General features: G+C 41.1%; 2 protein-coding genes across 2 annotated transcripts in view; both read left to right on the plus strand.

The window, feature by feature from the left end:
- The window catches only part of MYO7B (myosin VIIB), a 501,657-nt gene extending 496,293 nt beyond the window's left edge, over nucleotides 1-5,364 (plus strand). The window contains exons 45-48 of the mRNA XM_063915865.1: nucleotides 1,539-1,655; nucleotides 2,890-2,973; nucleotides 4,568-4,687; nucleotides 5,178-5,364. Coding sequence (XP_063771935.1) covers nucleotides 1,539-1,655; nucleotides 2,890-2,973; nucleotides 4,568-4,687; nucleotides 5,178-5,255 — 399 coding nt within the window. The 3' untranslated portion in view covers nucleotides 5,256-5,364. The remainder of the gene's footprint in view (nucleotides 1-1,538; nucleotides 1,656-2,889; nucleotides 2,974-4,567; nucleotides 4,688-5,177) is intronic.
- A 2,459-nt stretch (nucleotides 5,365-7,823) lies between these two features.
- LOC134909215 (uracil nucleotide/cysteinyl leukotriene receptor-like) overlaps nucleotides 7,824-17,422 on the plus strand; it is a 56,464-nt gene continuing 46,865 nt past the window's right edge. Inside the window, exon 1 of the mRNA XM_063915868.1 lies at nucleotides 7,824-8,784. The gene's annotated coding sequence lies outside the window, so the exon portion shown is untranslated. The remainder of the gene's footprint in view (nucleotides 8,785-17,422) is intronic.

A 17,422-nucleotide genomic window follows, 5' to 3' on the forward strand; every position in this document is an offset into this window, starting at 1 on the left:
CCCGTCAGTGACAGTGGGCAATTGTTTTGAAGCTGTATTCAACCCTGGTCGCTACCAGGGTTGAAATACCAGGTTGCTCAACCCGGGATATTTCCCCTGGCACCTTTCAGACCGCACTGCAACCCAGGTTATTGCGCACTCATGTACAGTAACCCGGTTTACAAGCTGGCGGTCTGAAAGGGGTAGAACAGTCCAGGTTTTAGAGATATCCATGCTTGAGCACAGGTGACTTAATTAGTACCTCAGTTATTTTGATTTAACCATCTGTACTGAAGCCTGGGTATCACCAAAACCTGAACTGTTAGTGTTCCTTGAGGTCCGAGGTTGGGAATGCCTGTTATAGAGATTCTTATACATAAATCAAATCTAATGGCTATGGCAGAGTTTCCCAAACTGTGTGCCGTGGCTCCCTGGGGTGCCTCGGGACACTTGCAGGGGTGCCCTGGGTTGGTAGTCCAGGACCAATTCAAATTATTCATGGTCAATATATAATAGGCAAAACCAGTACTGGTGGCTGCCAGTCATAAAATATGTGGCCATACAGAAGCAAATCTTGTCCCTCACCACATAACTGATCCTAAGGATGACATATAAACACGATCTACTTAACGTAATATTTCTTTCATAATTTCTCAATAAGAAATTTTTGGCCTAGGGGTGCCGTGAAATTTTTTTGGATATTCTAGAGCGCAGTGATTCAAAAAAGTTTGGAAACCACTGGGCTATGGTGTTTTCGCTTTCAAATGTTAAAAAAAGCCTTTGCATGTGCATATTACCTGGCTGGGTGGAAATATATCTGGATGTATGCTTGACGTAAATATGACACATATTTCAGTATATGCAAATTATATATTTTTTTTTTTATTCCAAGCACCAATAAGGCAGAACTAGATATATCCTGAGATGTCTCTACTTCAGCACAAGGGTGTAAATATTCCATATTTGTGTGTGATTTATCAGAGTTTATATGTTGCACAAAGTCAGCCAACACAGCGTGAGCCCCTATCTATACAGTAATCTAGTGCTCAATTCAAATGGGTTCTTTGCACAGTACTTGGAAGTAGACCCTGTCCTTGGTTCCAGTGCTAGTAGTATCTACTCTCTCTGTAATCTCTGGACTGTAATCTGGGGGCTCTCCTGGACTCCATAGAGAGTAGACCACTCTTCCACATGCTGCCTACTTCCTGGGTTTCTTGAAAAGTGAAGATAAGCTGTATTTTATTTACATGGTTCATATATAGATGTGTTTGGTTAGTTTTTCTTTCAAATTTCTTCAGATTGAACAGTATTGAAGGTATTTTTATTTGTACATGCCAATTTAATTTCTAGTCGAGAGAGTAGATGAATGAGTGTGCATGTGGGTGCCACACAATGCACTCTACTCACAGGCAACATGTCTTAACTGTGTTTTTTATTTGAAAAGAAATAATCTATTAACCTCTCACACTACAGTATAGACTGTGCTATCTTCTACAATTGCATTTCTATGCTTAGAGAATAGGCTGCTGATCATTGTCATTATATGCTTTTGTCAATAGAATATAATAGCAGCTTATAATAAACATGAGAAGAAAACAGTGGACGAAGCTAAAGTGGCATTTCTCAAGCACATTAACAAATGGCCAACATATGGCTCTGCGTTCTTTGAGGTGAAGGTAAGTCCAGGTACATAAGTATAGGCTGTGTGGCCCTTAAATTAGCCCTGTCCCCATTACAGTGTAACAGCCCCTCCTGTGCCCTCATGATGCTTCTACAGCCCCTTTACTGTATGTGCCCCAGTCACGCTGATCCATGTGTTCCTGATTTTATTTTCTTCTTACCAACTAACAACAAGAAAACAGATGTTGCAGAAAGTTGTAGGTAAAAAATAAGACTGGCCACAAAAGGTTTTGCAAAGAGCAGGGGGGAAGGGATGGGAGTGGGCCAGCTGGGTCTCCATTGCCCAGCCTCAGCAGTCACTCACCAACATGTTCCCCTGCATTTTAGGCGTCTTGATCATCAGCTTCTCATTTATATTGGCTGCTCCTGGTTGGGTGCTGAGGAACTTCCTGGATAGGTCACCTGACATGGCAACAAGCCACACCCTCTTTAGTGAGGCAGATCAAAGGCTTTTTTTTTTTTTTTTTTTGCAACATTATTGGCCACAGTGCAGCCCGGCTCCAGGCAGTTTCATATGGAAGAGATTGTCCATATTAGCGTGCAGTGCTATGGAGCCGGGTGACGGGGAAAGTGAAGACACTTCACTCCCCCTGTCTCCTCCCCCCCGCCACCAGGTCGCCTGTCGGCCGTATCCACCGTGGGGCAGCTCGGTGGTGGATCGGTATGTGTGTAGGGCCCTTATCACAGAGGGAAGGCTGAGCTCATAGCTGCCTCACCTCTTTTCTCTCCCTGACAGCCCCTGGATTTTCAGGAGAGCGCCGAAAATGTGGTGAATTTTGACCATAAAAATGATTAGAATAATGCAAAAAGTTATATTATTAAGATACATTTTTATATTTAAAACTCTGGAGTATAATGGAGTATGACAGATGCGGCTCTGCCTCCCCTGACTGCACGTCACTGAACTACAGGAAGCCATAGTGGTCTGGCAGCACTCAGGAAGGGCTGTACAATGAAATCATGGGATGCTGTGCAAACATTATAAATTAATTAATTACAAAGTTAACTAATGTTTATTTTTATTTATGATGGTAGAATATATTTCTTTCTGGTCTCATGTTTGTCAGCCCTCTGATTGGTCCCACTAGAGAAGCCTTTGTCATCTTGTCCCACCACTATCAGCATATGCATATCATTACTATTATATAGGACACCATTGTTAGTGTGACTCTGCCGTTATTACCATATTTTACATAGACTGTATTATTCAGTAACACAACTGTCTTGCAGCAATCCTTCGACCCAGAATTTCCCGATATCGTGCTCATTGCAATAAACAAGCTTGGAGTATCACTCTTTAATCCCAAGACAAAGGCAAGGCACCGTTGCTTATAATGTATTTATATTAAAGAAGTGTTTATGCACATTTTTTTCTATTGAAAGAGAACACACAACACTACATAATGTCAAATAACATGGTAAAGAGCACAGCAAATGTGACAAAAACGAAATACATACTCCAATCAGGGTATAATGGATCAGCAAACAAGAAAATCCATTTCCAGTAGACAGTATGGTAATTAGCGCAATAAAGATTAGTAGATCGTTAACAAGAGTCTAACAAATAAGGGAGGAGAATTAGAACCTGTGTTTTTATATTCATTTGATATATTCACAAAGTCGTGTGGTGTATGAACAACAAGTCAGTCTTCCAGTGTCAGCTATTATAAATGTGTGACACTTTCCTGTTCCATATTGTGTTAACATACAGTATGTAGTTTCACAAGGGAAAACAGGGATTGGAAAAACAGTTGATGAGATAGCAGTTCAAAACTTGGTATTTAGAAAAGGGTCATAGACCAACCCACATCAAGAACATACAGCAGCCATTGTGTATTCACATTAGAAAAGGGTCATAGACCAATCCACATCAAGAACATACAGCAGCCATTGTGTATTCACATTAGTAGGTGGAGGTGCGCCCAGAGAGTAAATGAATTGACTCAGAAAGGGAGAGAAAGAAAACTCTCTTCTTTGGGGCACTCTAGTCTATGAAAAATTGGAATTAGGTTAAAACTTAACTTTTATTAGTAATAGTAATAATTGTATATTAGCCTCCAAGGTGAATTTCACTTGAGGCATAACACTAGAAAGAAACTTCAAGGGTTGGCAAAAATATTGAGTAAATAATAAGAAAATCTTTTGAGTGAATGACTCTATTTTAAATCATTTAGGCAGACTAATATAAGTATATATACAGTCAAATACTGTTAAAAGGTAAACCGGAACCTTGATAAATACTAAACAGCAGTACAGTATGTTGCGATATAAAGTTTATCGAAAAAAACATACATGTAACAGAGAGTTATTCATGCACAGCAGTTCATTACATATCAACACGAAATTATACTTTTGCCAAACCAGTGTCTGTCAGGATTTCAGCTGCATATGTCTGCAGTCATAGACGATCACATTGTTTGAGTTATGTTTTGATCTGTGAAATTGCGCCCTTTGACCCAATGTTTGGCAAGTAGTGCTGCCCCTTACAGATGCTTAATTAATATACGTTGTCATCCAGTAAGACATATCACTATGACATTCATCCAAAAATATTCATTTGCTCCCAGTGATTATTTTTTGCTAAAAAGTGAATAAACCCAAATTAAATTTAAGAAATAAAAACACAAAATAGCACAAATACGCTCTATTAGGAATTTCCTGAAGAATTTAACTTCAATACTTTCCTCAGAACTTTTTTTTCTCTTCACTAAATGCAGGAATAAAGTGTAAACAACACACTCATATTTCTTTGTATTGACCTCTTTGATTGCAGAACACATGTTGATCAGAGACTTGTTTATGTTCTGCAGATATATACACTCTTTGGCAGAGCATTTATGTAACATAATCAAACATTTTATTTCTTTGCTGCATTGTAGCATGGCATTATATATCCTTCTCTGTCTAGGAATTGCTGGTTAATCACCCTTTAAATAAGATTTCTCGCTGGAACAGTGGAAACACATACTTCCAGATGACAACAGGAAATCTTGTGCGAGATAATAAGATTCTGTGCGAGACATCATTGGTAAGACAAACAGCTGTGTCTGTCAGGATAGTCACAGGATTGTCCAGTGCTTGTACCTCACATATAATGGGAGAAATTCATAGAAAAACTTAAAATCAAGTATCTGTGTTCACTCTGTTAACATGCAGGGGTGCACAATTTAGCATTTCTGGTGACAGGAGCTGATTGATATACTCCTTGCGGAGTACGGGCTAGGATAATGATGTAACCACATGAGATTAGATTTTGCAGAACACCAATATTAAACATGGTGCAAGGGTTGGAGAAGGTGCTTATATTGGTGTTTCGGTCTTTATTTCAACAGGATGTGGTTTGGAACCTTCCTGACAATCTTTATATAGAAAAGTGCACTTATAGGCATTGCACATTGTAAAAATAAACCAAAAACATCAAAGTGGCTCATTTTATGAAAGGCAGTTCTGACAGCTCTGTTTGATAGATATAGATTCTGGTTGTACACTATATTGATGTGGTGTTCTCTAACCAACAGGGCTACAAGATGGATGACCTGCTGACATCTTATATTAATTACTTTCTGTCGAAACAGCACAAGGTGACAGATCCATAAGGCAGCTGTTGTAGGATCTGACTATCCGATCATCTTCGACTCCTTACCCTGATAAATAAATTGCAGCCAATATGTGCCTATTGCTACAATAAAAGAAAGATAATCCTTACTGGAGTGTTTGCTGAGAAAACCAACATAACCGTAATCACTACCTGGCACCATCACCTGTCTTATCAGTCTTCTCTGAGCCTGCAGATCATTAGTGCCTTGTGTTTTATTTAAAAGAGAGCACCCTGACCGACTTTGCTTGTGTTGTGGTCACTGTTGCACACAAAGGACCAAGCGGTTTATTGCCTAGGACTGTCAGAGCAGGTCTCTTTTACCATTCTAGTGCTGGGACTTGCAAAAGATATAATGACTTCACTATCATCACTTTGTCCACTGCCAGGATGTGCTGAGAGTAAGTCCTATGTCATTTGTCTATAGCAATGCTGCCAGAACTTCCCAGAACTCCTCCTGTACATCATCCTTCTATAATAAAAGAAGGATCTGTAAAAATCTCATGCCTTGCCTCATCTGTTAGTACATAACCAGGACTAGCCAGCTGTGAAGGATCATTACTGCATTGACTCCACTGCTGGCTAAGTAACCAGGTATGTAGCCTACATCCTCTGCTACATTGCTAGCATGGACTTATAACAGCAGATTATGAAATAATTGGCAGTCACTGTACAACCAGACTCATCAGTCACGTTACATTGTGGCCACCACCAGTGCTTGACCTAACTTGGTAATAACCTTTGTGCTGCAATAGCTGGAGCTTTCGTTTACTGTTCTGGTGCCTATATCTGCTATATCAAGACCAGAAATCTAGGCAATAGACTTGGGGATCCCTCAGATACACGAGATGGGTTGGCATGAGATAGATTTGTATGTTGACAATAAAATATCTTCTGACAAGTAGATTTAAAAAAAAAATGAGTGTCCATTGGGATATACCACAAATATTGGGGGGAATTCAAACGTTTGAAGAGTCAGTTGGGTGTTTTTTTCTTTCTAATAGACAGGAAAAAACAGACACCCAACCGACTTTTCAACCATTTGAAATCCCCCCATCGAATGATAAAAGTGCACCATCGTACCAGAGGTCACACTTCCATAATTATAACGGAGTTGTATAAGTTTAAGTTTGGGGACATTACAGACACAGAGCTAGTTCTGTTCAGACCAACAGTGACAGGGGGTTCAGAACTTCCTAACTTCTACAAATCTTATCGATCCCTAGTTTAGCCAATCAGTGCCATGGCAGAACCCCACAGGTATCACCAAATCAATAACCATAGAAACAGAACATCAATCTCATTTCAGACCTACAAGAAAGTTACAGAACACTGCAGTTTGTTTTATTTGATTAATATTTAGATCTCATATACTACAGTCAGCTGTTAAATCTCCTGGATGCTATAGACGCCTATTACTATAATGCATATGATGTATACATACAATATTATATATTGTCCCAAGTGAATAAGTCCCTACTCCGAGGTATCAGGATTGTTGGTGAGAATATGGACATTTGGAAACATTTCTGTATACGTGGAGAGGCTGCCAAGTAATCAGATATTACAATATCATTACAATCAAGCCAAATATTTATTATACAACTTGTTGAGTCATTGAATAAATTCATGGATAACGGAATTAGCTCATTGTACCATAACCAAGAAATAGAGACAGACTCTGAAATCTTTTTTTGTTAGCTCTCAGGAACAGAATATTGCTTATTGCCTCAGAATTCGATTTTATTGCTTCAATAAAACTTGTAGTTTTATACATGGTGTTAGCCAGCACTGTCATATTATCCATTATGTGGTATTATCCATTATGTGGTATTATCCATTACGTGGTATTATCCATTATGTGGTATTATCCATTATGTGGTATTATCCATTATGTGGTATTAACCACTACAGTGGTATTATCCATTATGTGGTATTAACCACTACAGTGGTATTATCCATTATGTGGTATTAACCACTACAGTGGTATTATCCATTATGTGGTATTAACCACTACAGTGGTATTATCCATTATGTGGTATTATCCATTATGTGGTATTAACCACTACAGTGGTACTATCCATTATGTGGTATTATCCATTATGTGGTATTATCCATTATGTGGTATTAACCACTACAGTGGTATTATCCATTATGTGGTATTATCCATTATGTGGTATTAACCACTACAGTGGTATTATCCATTATGTGGTATTAACCACTACAGTGGTATTATCCATTATGTGGTATTAACCACTACAGTGGTATTATCCATTATGTGGTATTAACCACTACAGTGGTATTATCCATTATGTGGTATTATCCATTATGTGGTATTAACCACTACAGTGGTACTATCCATTATGTGGTATTATCCATTATGTGGTATTATCCATTATGTGGTATTAACCACTACAGTGGTATTATCCATTATGTGGTATTATCCATTATGTGGTATTATCCATTATGTGGAATTATACATTACGTGGTATTATCCATTATGTGGTATTATACATTATGTGGTATTAACCACTACAGTGGTATTATCCATTATGTGGTATTAACCACTACAGTGGTAAGCAAGAGAACTGGTAGGAAGCCGCCTAGGCATTTTGTAACTCATTGCCTGTTTATTCTGCACAAGTAAAACTTCCTCTAAGCAGTGATTTGTCAGTTTGGGGTATTGCTTTACATTCCCATCTGCATTTCCTCCTTCCACTGCGGAGGTATACCAAATGGCATCACTAAAGGGAAAATATATCAAGCCTTAGAGAGAGACAAAGTGGAGAATCAGTGTCCGTCATTTCAAAGACTGCTAGATAAGTGACAGAACTGCTTTGGGCAACTTCTACACATTCTTTCTCCAAGGCTTCATACATTTACTCCTATGTACCGTATTACACCTACATTTAAATCTAGGATGGTTGTAATTCCTGAATGGCTAGTAGGGGTGATATGGGTCAACATCCTACAAACACCTCATCATCTGGTAAAGGTTCATAAATAGCAGCCCTTGTTACTTGTGAGCTTATAATGATTACAGGTGACCTCTAAAGGCGATATCTCCAAATCAACCCATTTCTAAAAATACAGCTTCCTATTTTCTCCTGAGAGCCTCAGAATCCACTTTGACAATGTGTCTGCAGCTGTGCTGGACAGCAGAACAAGATGAGTATGTGTGAGACCGGTGCATGGGGGGATGAGGAGCTTATTATGCTTAATAGTGCACAAGGCATGATAGTCTCTTCTGATAAAAAGTCATAACCCCCCTCTCTAACTTATACCCTCTAATTGCTATGGCAACAGTGCACTCATCCATTCCACACACACACTCCCTTCTTTGTGCTACCATGAAACATGCTGCTGTGCCTGTCTGATAGGGGGGTGACGGAGTGGACAGGAATTTGGGACCCCCTCCCCTTGTGTGAAAGAGTTGACTTTCCTACCCTAACACACAACCCTACTTAAACTTGGGGATAAGTAAAGGAGAAAACATTGAGAGGCACAAAGGACATAAGACTGATGAGGCTGTAAGTATGTCATCTATTCTAGTGGGAATTTTAATTTCCAATTCTAGAACTGTATCAGCTGTTGTAGTATTTCCATGAGTGCCAGTATACAGCCCACCGAGGCTAAATGTACATGTAATATCCAGTTAGATAGTGTGTATCATTTAAAATCCACTATTGGAACTTCACTTTTGAATAATACTCTTATCGGCTTATATTGTAAGTACAGGTAATTCTGCGGAGGATGTTTAAGTTGATTGATAAGTAAGCAATTTCTATTTTAGGGGGATATTTATCAAAACTTGGGGAGAGATAAACTGGAGAAAGATAAAGTTCCAACCAATTGGCTCCTGATAGTTTTCAAACAGCGTCTGGTACTGTATCTCACTCCAAGCTTTGATAACTCTCCCCCTCATACTCTGATAAAAAATAACTTGGGTGTAGTTGACAGACACTGCTGTATGTACAATATTTGGGTGCAGTGTGTAACGTTCTTGGATGTGTTACCTGGCCTCAGCACTTTGTCAATATGGGTATGGATTTATTTCCTTTTTTAATGTTAAGATTTGTCAGTGATTCTTAATTTGCATACTATGATATTGTCTACTGTATAAAAAGAGAACATTATAATTCTTTGTTAAAAAAGACATTACAATTAACAGTGCAGTGCTGGTTTTGTCACCCAGAGGCATACATATCATATTTGTATTATAAAAGTGTTTATTAAATCATTCACAATTATTAATCTTTTTATTTTCAAGCCATGGGTGCAGTGTAATTTCTAATGTGGCAATGATTTACAAGGCAAAACCAACTTAGTTTTGCCTTGTAAATGATTGCCGCTTTAAAAATACAGGCAGACTCACACTAAGTTCCCCACCTCCAGCAACTCACCAGCAATTACATGTAGCCACATACCTATAAATGGTTACATGTGGTTATATGTATCTACATCCCACAATTATGATTTTTCTTGAGTAAAATATAATCATATAATGTGTATTGATATAAAGAATATTTACTAACACTGCATAAGTGTACAAATCTACCAATAACCAATCTGCATTTTGCTCTCATATCCCTGGGTCAAGTTAGACCATGGAAGCATATCTATGACAGATTGCTTATTCACCCTCATTGTCTAATATTAAACCAAACTGAATCAGATTGCATGCCTTTACCACATGAAAAATTAATATAAGGGAAGAATTCAATTCAATTCAGTGCAACTGTGCAATGCCTGCAAAGTGCCTCCATACTTTATAAAGGGGCAGCGTGCGCTGAAGGCATGCACAACAAAAAAGTGGCATGGTCTTACAAGAAAGGGAGTGACCACACAATAGTACCACCAATTCATATTATGCCACACAGTAGCACAATCTTATTCGCATTACACCACAGTCTGCCACACAATAGTGCCCCTTATTCATGTTACGTCACACAATAGTGCCCTTTATTCACATTATCCTACATAGTAGTACCCTTTACACATGTTATGCTACACAGTAGTGTCCCTTTTATACATAATGTCCACAGTAGTAGTGCTCCTTATACATATAATGTCCACAGTAGTAGTGCCCTCTTATATACATAGTGTCCACAGTAAGGGCCCTTATACACATAATATCCACAGTTGTGCCCCTTATACAAATAATGACCACAGTACTGGTGTGGCTTATACACATAATGTCCACAGTAGTGCCCTTTATACACATAATGCTCACAGTAGCAGTGCCCATTACACATAACGCCCTCAGTAGTAGTACCCCTTACACATACTGCCTTCAGTAATAGTGCCCCTTAAACACATAATGCCCAGAGTAGAAGTGCCCCTTATACAAATAATGTCCACAGTATTAGTGCACCTTATACACATAATTTTCACAGTAGTAGTGCCCCTCATAAACAATGCCCACAGTAGTGTCCCTTATACACACAATGCCCATAGTATTAGTGCCCTTTATACACATAATGCCTGCAGTAGTATTGCACCTTGCACATAATGCCTACAGTAGTAGTGCCCCTTATACAATAAGGCCTACAGTAACAGTGCCCCTCCCTTATACACATAATCCCCAGAGTAGTATTGCCCCTTATACACATAATGCCCACAATAGTAGTACCCTTTATACATACTGCCCACAGTTGTAGTGCCCCTCAAACACATAATGCCTACTGTAATGCCCATTACACATTATGCCACACAGACACAGCACTGTATTTACCTGAAGCCCCGCTCCTGTCTGACAGTTCCTCACACTTGGCACTATGGGAGAGATGTCATGACATCGCTCCCTACACACACAATGGGAACTGGAAGGCAGAGCACAGGAGTGATCTCCAGCCTCCAGCTGCTGGGTGCCCACTGGTAACAAAATCTCAGCAGGTGCCCAGCAAATGGAGAAGGCAGCAGCGACTCTTCAGCCTGGTGCCTTCATGCTTAGCTGACCCTGCTTACCGCGTTGCGCTGGCCCTGCATAGTGGTGCTCTAGTTAATGTAATGCCTCAGAGTAGTGCCCTGGTTCACATTATATCACAACAGTGGCCACAGTTCATATTATGTCACATTTTAGTGCCCTAAGTTAACAATATGCTAAATGTACCACTGCCAGTTACATGCCACACAGTGCTTAACGGGCATTTCTGGGAGCCTGGTATATAACTTTATGACCTGGGTGAAGATGCCTGGTGGCCTCATAGCAATAGTACCCCCTGCACCCACTATAAGCTACTCCCATAGTACTCTTGCACCCCACATATCAAGACTGGCAGAATGCAGACATTACGGTTAGGCTGCGGAAGCAGAGGTTTAGGCTACCGGAAGGGATGGTTAGGGTTAGGCACTGGGGGTAGGGGGGGGGGGGGGTTAGGCTGCAGGAGGGGAAGGGTTAGGGGCATTACTCACCACCGGATGACAGACAAAACTTACCATCACATGACTGCTAGATCTAGAATACAACACCAGAGCCACTGGAGATCCTATAGCAGGTAAGTGATCGCTGCACTGGGACACACTCTTTTGTCGACATTCTAGTTATGTTGACATTTCATCTGTGTTGACATGATGAAAGTCGCCAAACTGTATTGAACCCCAGACAACATAGACAAAGTCTCAGTTGAGACAAGTGTTCTATATTTGGGTACACACTGATAATGTCGATATTATCTTAAACCATAAAGCTATACCTCTAGATACACTTTTACCGTGGAGCCGCTATGGCCGTTAGACTGAATACACGTGCTACGCACTTTGTACGTTATTTGCATACAAAGTCCCGTACGTGGTACGTACTTGGCGTCCACGCGCCGCGCTGAGTGTACAGAGTATGCTCAGCGCATGCACACACAATTGATAACCTTTAAACCTTGTTAGTGATACAATGTATTCATATGTTTACACTTTAAACCCTTAGCAGCAAAGTACTGCAACGATGTTATACCTTAAACCTTAAGTAGCGCTGACGGTATCAAGTACCCGCAGTGCGTACACCTTATCAATACTTATAAACCTTATACAGTTAAATACGCTTTAAACCCTTGCAGGAAAGTGAAGACACAACACCGATTTGTAGTTGAAACCACAGGGTTCTAAGGCCACCGTGGATTATTTCAAAAGGTAAAACAGTACAAATCATACACTACAGGCTAACAAGATAAATATAAAACAGAGTAATGGCTACAGAGAATGTACATACGTGAGAATGTTCGCAAGTGCAACCCGGCCGGTCCTCCGCTTGTCAGGTAGAAAGCGTTCAGAGTCTTCTGACCGGCCAGGCAACAATGGGCTTTTTATACACAACTTACATACACAATACAATGGTCACTGTAATCTCATTGTCCATTGGACACAGAGATGTGTCATTACATTACAGGAGAGGTCATAGGTTGATTTTAAAAGATGGGCGATGTCTTTCCCCAACTGCTCTTGTGGGTGGTATCCTCTGGATTCCCGCCGCATACATAATATACAGTAAATACAGTTAATATCTATATTCTACTTTTGCACATAACTTTACGCTGGAACATGCGATCTTTCTCTAACCAATACCGGAATGTTACCCTTAAAATACCCTACAGCTGGATACTAGACATCACCTTCTAACCTTTATCTGACCCTTCCTATCATGCAAAGGCGAATCCCTTAGTCCTGGAACTGTTTAAACTATTGATACTCGCTGATGTGGTGCAAGGGAGTTATGTGTACAAAATGCACTATTTGGGTTAAATATGTAATGTTCTAATAACCCTCTACGCGCTCACAAACTCCGCCGTAAATACCCATACCACGCGCATGATCGCAGGAGCGATCCTACGCAAATTGCGGATATGTGCACGCACGGCGGACTGAGTGCACGCGCAGCGGGCATGTGCATGGGGTTAGTACAGGGTATATGCATTACAATATTTTTCGACTTTGACAGTCCACCCTTTGGCAGTCAACAATAACTGCCACTATCTAAATATTAAACAGAAAAATATACAATACAATATCTACAGATGATTGGATAAAAATATACAATACATTATCCATAGATGAGTGGATGGTAGGAGGAGAGGTGTAGGCGGGAAATGTATGACCTAGTGGGATAGTAAAAGCATGTATGTATGAAATCCGTGTCTGAGGGGCATGTATCATCGTGCCGTATATGTTCTAGATAAGCTTCGAGGTATTGCGAAGTATACATTAAATCCTTCTCATCCCGTATTAAGGGTCTGTAAGTGGGCCAGCAAACACTACCGAACTCTTTTCGGCTTCTTGTTCCAACAAATGGGGTGCAAATTTAGTTGATGATACATGGAGGGGGAACACATGTGAATGCTAATATGTGGATATCACCTGTCGACTATGTGTGTCACTACCTGAAGGTTGTAGAGATGAAGATAAGAAACATATAAAAAATACATTCACATAACATTTGCGTTATCATTCTTGGGTGTTGATTGAAGTCTTCTCCGGATGGGTGTATTTTTGCTGAGGGAAAACAAAGGAGAAATGGGTGAAAGAAACGGACCGTGGAATCACGTCTTATCACAACATTGTCTCTATTGATGGGTCATAAATTAAATCAGTTGCTGTTTCAATGCCCCCGCTCCTCAAACTCAGCACTTTGGTACCGCGCTTGCACCGCGTTAAAATTCGAACACACCTAAATATCAAACCAATCATTATGACAACTCCCAGGATACAAAGGAGAAACTTTCCTACACTCACGATAACATTTTGAGCCCATTCTCCTAAACATGAGAACCAATTTCGTGGGTTCAACCATGAGACCCAGCCGGTCAGTTCATTACTCACAGCAGTAAGGGTAAGGTTGTGTCTCCTCCGGAACTCCCACTTCAACTGCAAAATATCGTCCATCTTTTGATCTATGACCTCGGTTGGGTCATCAGTGCTGTTTGTAATGTACGTGCAGCACTTCACACCATACTGAGTTGCCAAAGTGACACAGTACCCGCCTGTCACCGCTGTGATATAATTGAGGACCATCCTGTGCTGGATCAGTTCCGTTTTGTAAGCTTGCAACTCCCTCCCTGTATACCTGAAGGTGTCATCATACATCTCGGTGATATTATCTATCAGGTTCGCTAGCGCATGGATATACCTATAATTTATAATTCCTCTGGCGGTACGGGTGATATCTAACGCGAGTAGGAATTGAATCCCGGTGGATTCGTGACTTAAATCAGAGGCTGCGTGCTCTGCCCTATCTATAAGGTGTCTCTTAACGATGTGTTCATAGTGAGTATGAGTGTAAGGAGCTTGAGCATTGCGGTGAACGTCTTTCATCTTATCATGGGTTATGGTCATTACTTCTGGCAATACTCTTCCAATGTAACACAATCCCTCTGAGTTTGGGGCAAGCCACTTATACGCCTTCCTCCCGCATATGAAATATGCATCATCGGGGAGAACATATGGGACAGAATATGACATTACCATATTGCAAACCTTCCAAGTGAAAAATCCTATCCCTAACTCTGTCATCTGTTCAGTACACGTATCAGGCTGTATGATATGCGCACAGTACCCTGGTGATACTTCTCCAACCCGCATGGTCCTACTTCCTAGAGTATACCTATACCGAAAATACCTTCCACCGTCGGCTATTTGGCGTATAAGTTCAGAGTCTACGGGTATTCTGTCGGCTCTGTGAAAATGCCATGGTTTGGTTATTCCATGTCACTTCCCAATTTCCCAGCTTTCGGGAATTGGATATGTTGAAACATACTAAGGATCTATCTACATGGTACTGGTGGAGCTTCAAACTAGGTGGCCTAGAAATATTAAATTTCTTGTCCACCGGTCTCCCACCCCGTAATTCAAGTACCTCATCTATTGTTAAAGGATACGGTACTAGTCCTGACTTGCTCTGACCTTGAGGTACTTGTGAGCACACCCAGCATTCTGTTTGGTTTAAAACCTTACCCACTAATGAGTGATAATCACTCAATGGATGATGGTCCATGTTGATATTAAGGCTGGACTGACATCTCTGGATGCACCCGTCCTCAACTATGTTTTCACAGTTTCTACAAATACAATTTTCCTCAGCCAATAACCCTTCACAGTGCCTCCTAGTTTCTTAACTACCAGATCGTTTTCTGATACTCGCCTTTGCTTGGTGGATGTGTTGCTCTTGGAATTCTACAAATCCGTCCTTGCCATCAGAACCCATTCCAGATCCTTTCTCGACCTCTCTGGTACTCTCACCGAAACAGACTGCTCAGGTCAACAACAGGGTCAACAGGAAAACCCGGAATGCAGTCTCTTGGGGTAAGTCCATCTTGTTAAGGGGAGAGAAAAGGGAGCAAGAAAGGGGGGGGGGAAGGAGGGTAATGGGAGATGGAGAAAATAATAAAAAGGAAAAAGAAATTTGGTGCGACAACCGCCTCTGGTCTTGTAGTTCTCCGTGCTCAGGTGCCGTGACAACAGTCCTGCCTCTAAACCTTCCCGGAACAGACACTCCAGTGATACGATTTCCTCTACACTCTGCTCTTTGTCACGGGTTTTCTCTGGGTCAGCGACCTTCTTACAGTGGGACGAGTGGACCCAAGTCTCTCTTTCGGCAACCTTTATGGCTGTCGTGCTGGTTAGTAAGACTTGGTAAAGGTCCTTCCCACCTGTCAATGAGGCAACCTGAGCGTAGAAAATTTTGAATCATTACATAATCCCAAGGTTCAATGTCATGACAATTACTGTTTGGTAGGTCAGGAATCACCAGCTTTAGATTTCTGTTTTGATTCCTCAACTGCTTGCTCATCTTAACCAAATATTTTACAGTCACCTCATTATTGCATTTCAAATCATCCTGGGGGTCAATCATTACATGGGGTTGTCGACCAAAAAGAAGCTCAAAGGGTGATAGGTTAAGGGGGGACCTGGGAGTGGTTCTGATGCTGTACAATACAAGTGGCAAAGCTTCTGGCCATAACAATCCAGTTTCAGCCATCACTTTGCTCAGCTTGTTCTTAATAGTGCTGTTTACTCTTTCCACTTTCGCACTCGCCTGTGGGCGGTACGGAGTATGCAGCTTACTATTAATTCCCATTAGTTTGCACATTACCTGAAAGACTTCACCTGTAAAATGGGTACCCCTATCGCTTTCAATTATCCTAGGGATACCATATCTGCACACAAATTCCTGCACAATTTTCTTTGCAGTAAACGTAGCAGTATTTGTGGCAGCGGGGAACGCTTCTACCCAATTTGAAAACACATCAATACAAACTAACACATTTTAAATTTCTGCAGGGTGGCAACTGTGTGAAATCAATCTGTATTACCTGAAAAGGGCCGTCTGTTGGCGGGATATGGGATGGTTCTGTTGGTATTGACTTTCCAATATTCTTCCTCAAGCAGATAAGACATGTCATTGCTCTCTTACCCGCATGAGAAGAGAATCCTGGTGCACACCAGTAGGCTCTCACCAGCTTACACATACCCTCTTTGCCCAGATGAGTCAGACCGTGTGCCGCCTCAGCTAAGCTTGGAAGATATGCTCTGGGGGCTACTGGCTTACCTTGTCCATCTGTCCAGAGTCCTGAGGACTCCTGGCCATACCCTTTTGACCTCCAGACTGCCTTTTCCTGTGGAGAACACAAATTTTGCATTTCACTTAATTTTTGTGTGTTGACGGTATTGAATACCATCAGTTGTGTGATATCTGTCTGTATGGGGGTGCTGGCTGCTGATTTAGCAGCTTCGTCTGCCCGGCTGTTACCAAGTGACACTTGGTCTTGACTGTAAGTGTGGGCTTTGCACTTGATAACAGCCACTCTGTCAGGTTCCTGTATCGCTGTTAGAAGCCTTTTTATATGGGATGCATGCGCTACAGGTGTGCCAGCTGCCGTCATGAAATTTCTGAGGCGCATAGGGCCCCGAAATCATGCACTACTCCAAAGGCATACCTAGAATCTGTATATATATATTGGCTGACTTACCCTTAGCCAATTCACACGCTTTGGTTAGGGCGACCAGCTCAGCAACTTGTGCTGAGTGCGGTGGGCCCAGGGGTTCAGCTTCTATGATACCTCTGTCATCTACGACTGCGTATCCAGTACACAAGTCTCCCGAGTCCGTCTGTCTGTGGCAACTACCGTCAGTGTAAAAAGTAAAATCTACGCCTACCAGTGGGTTGTCACTAATGTCGGGTCT

This window comes from Pseudophryne corroboree, chromosome 4 (genome assembly GCF_028390025.1).
Source record: "Pseudophryne corroboree isolate aPseCor3 chromosome 4, aPseCor3.hap2, whole genome shotgun sequence".
Classification (NCBI taxonomy): Eukaryota; Metazoa; Chordata; class Amphibia; order Anura; family Myobatrachidae; genus Pseudophryne; species Pseudophryne corroboree.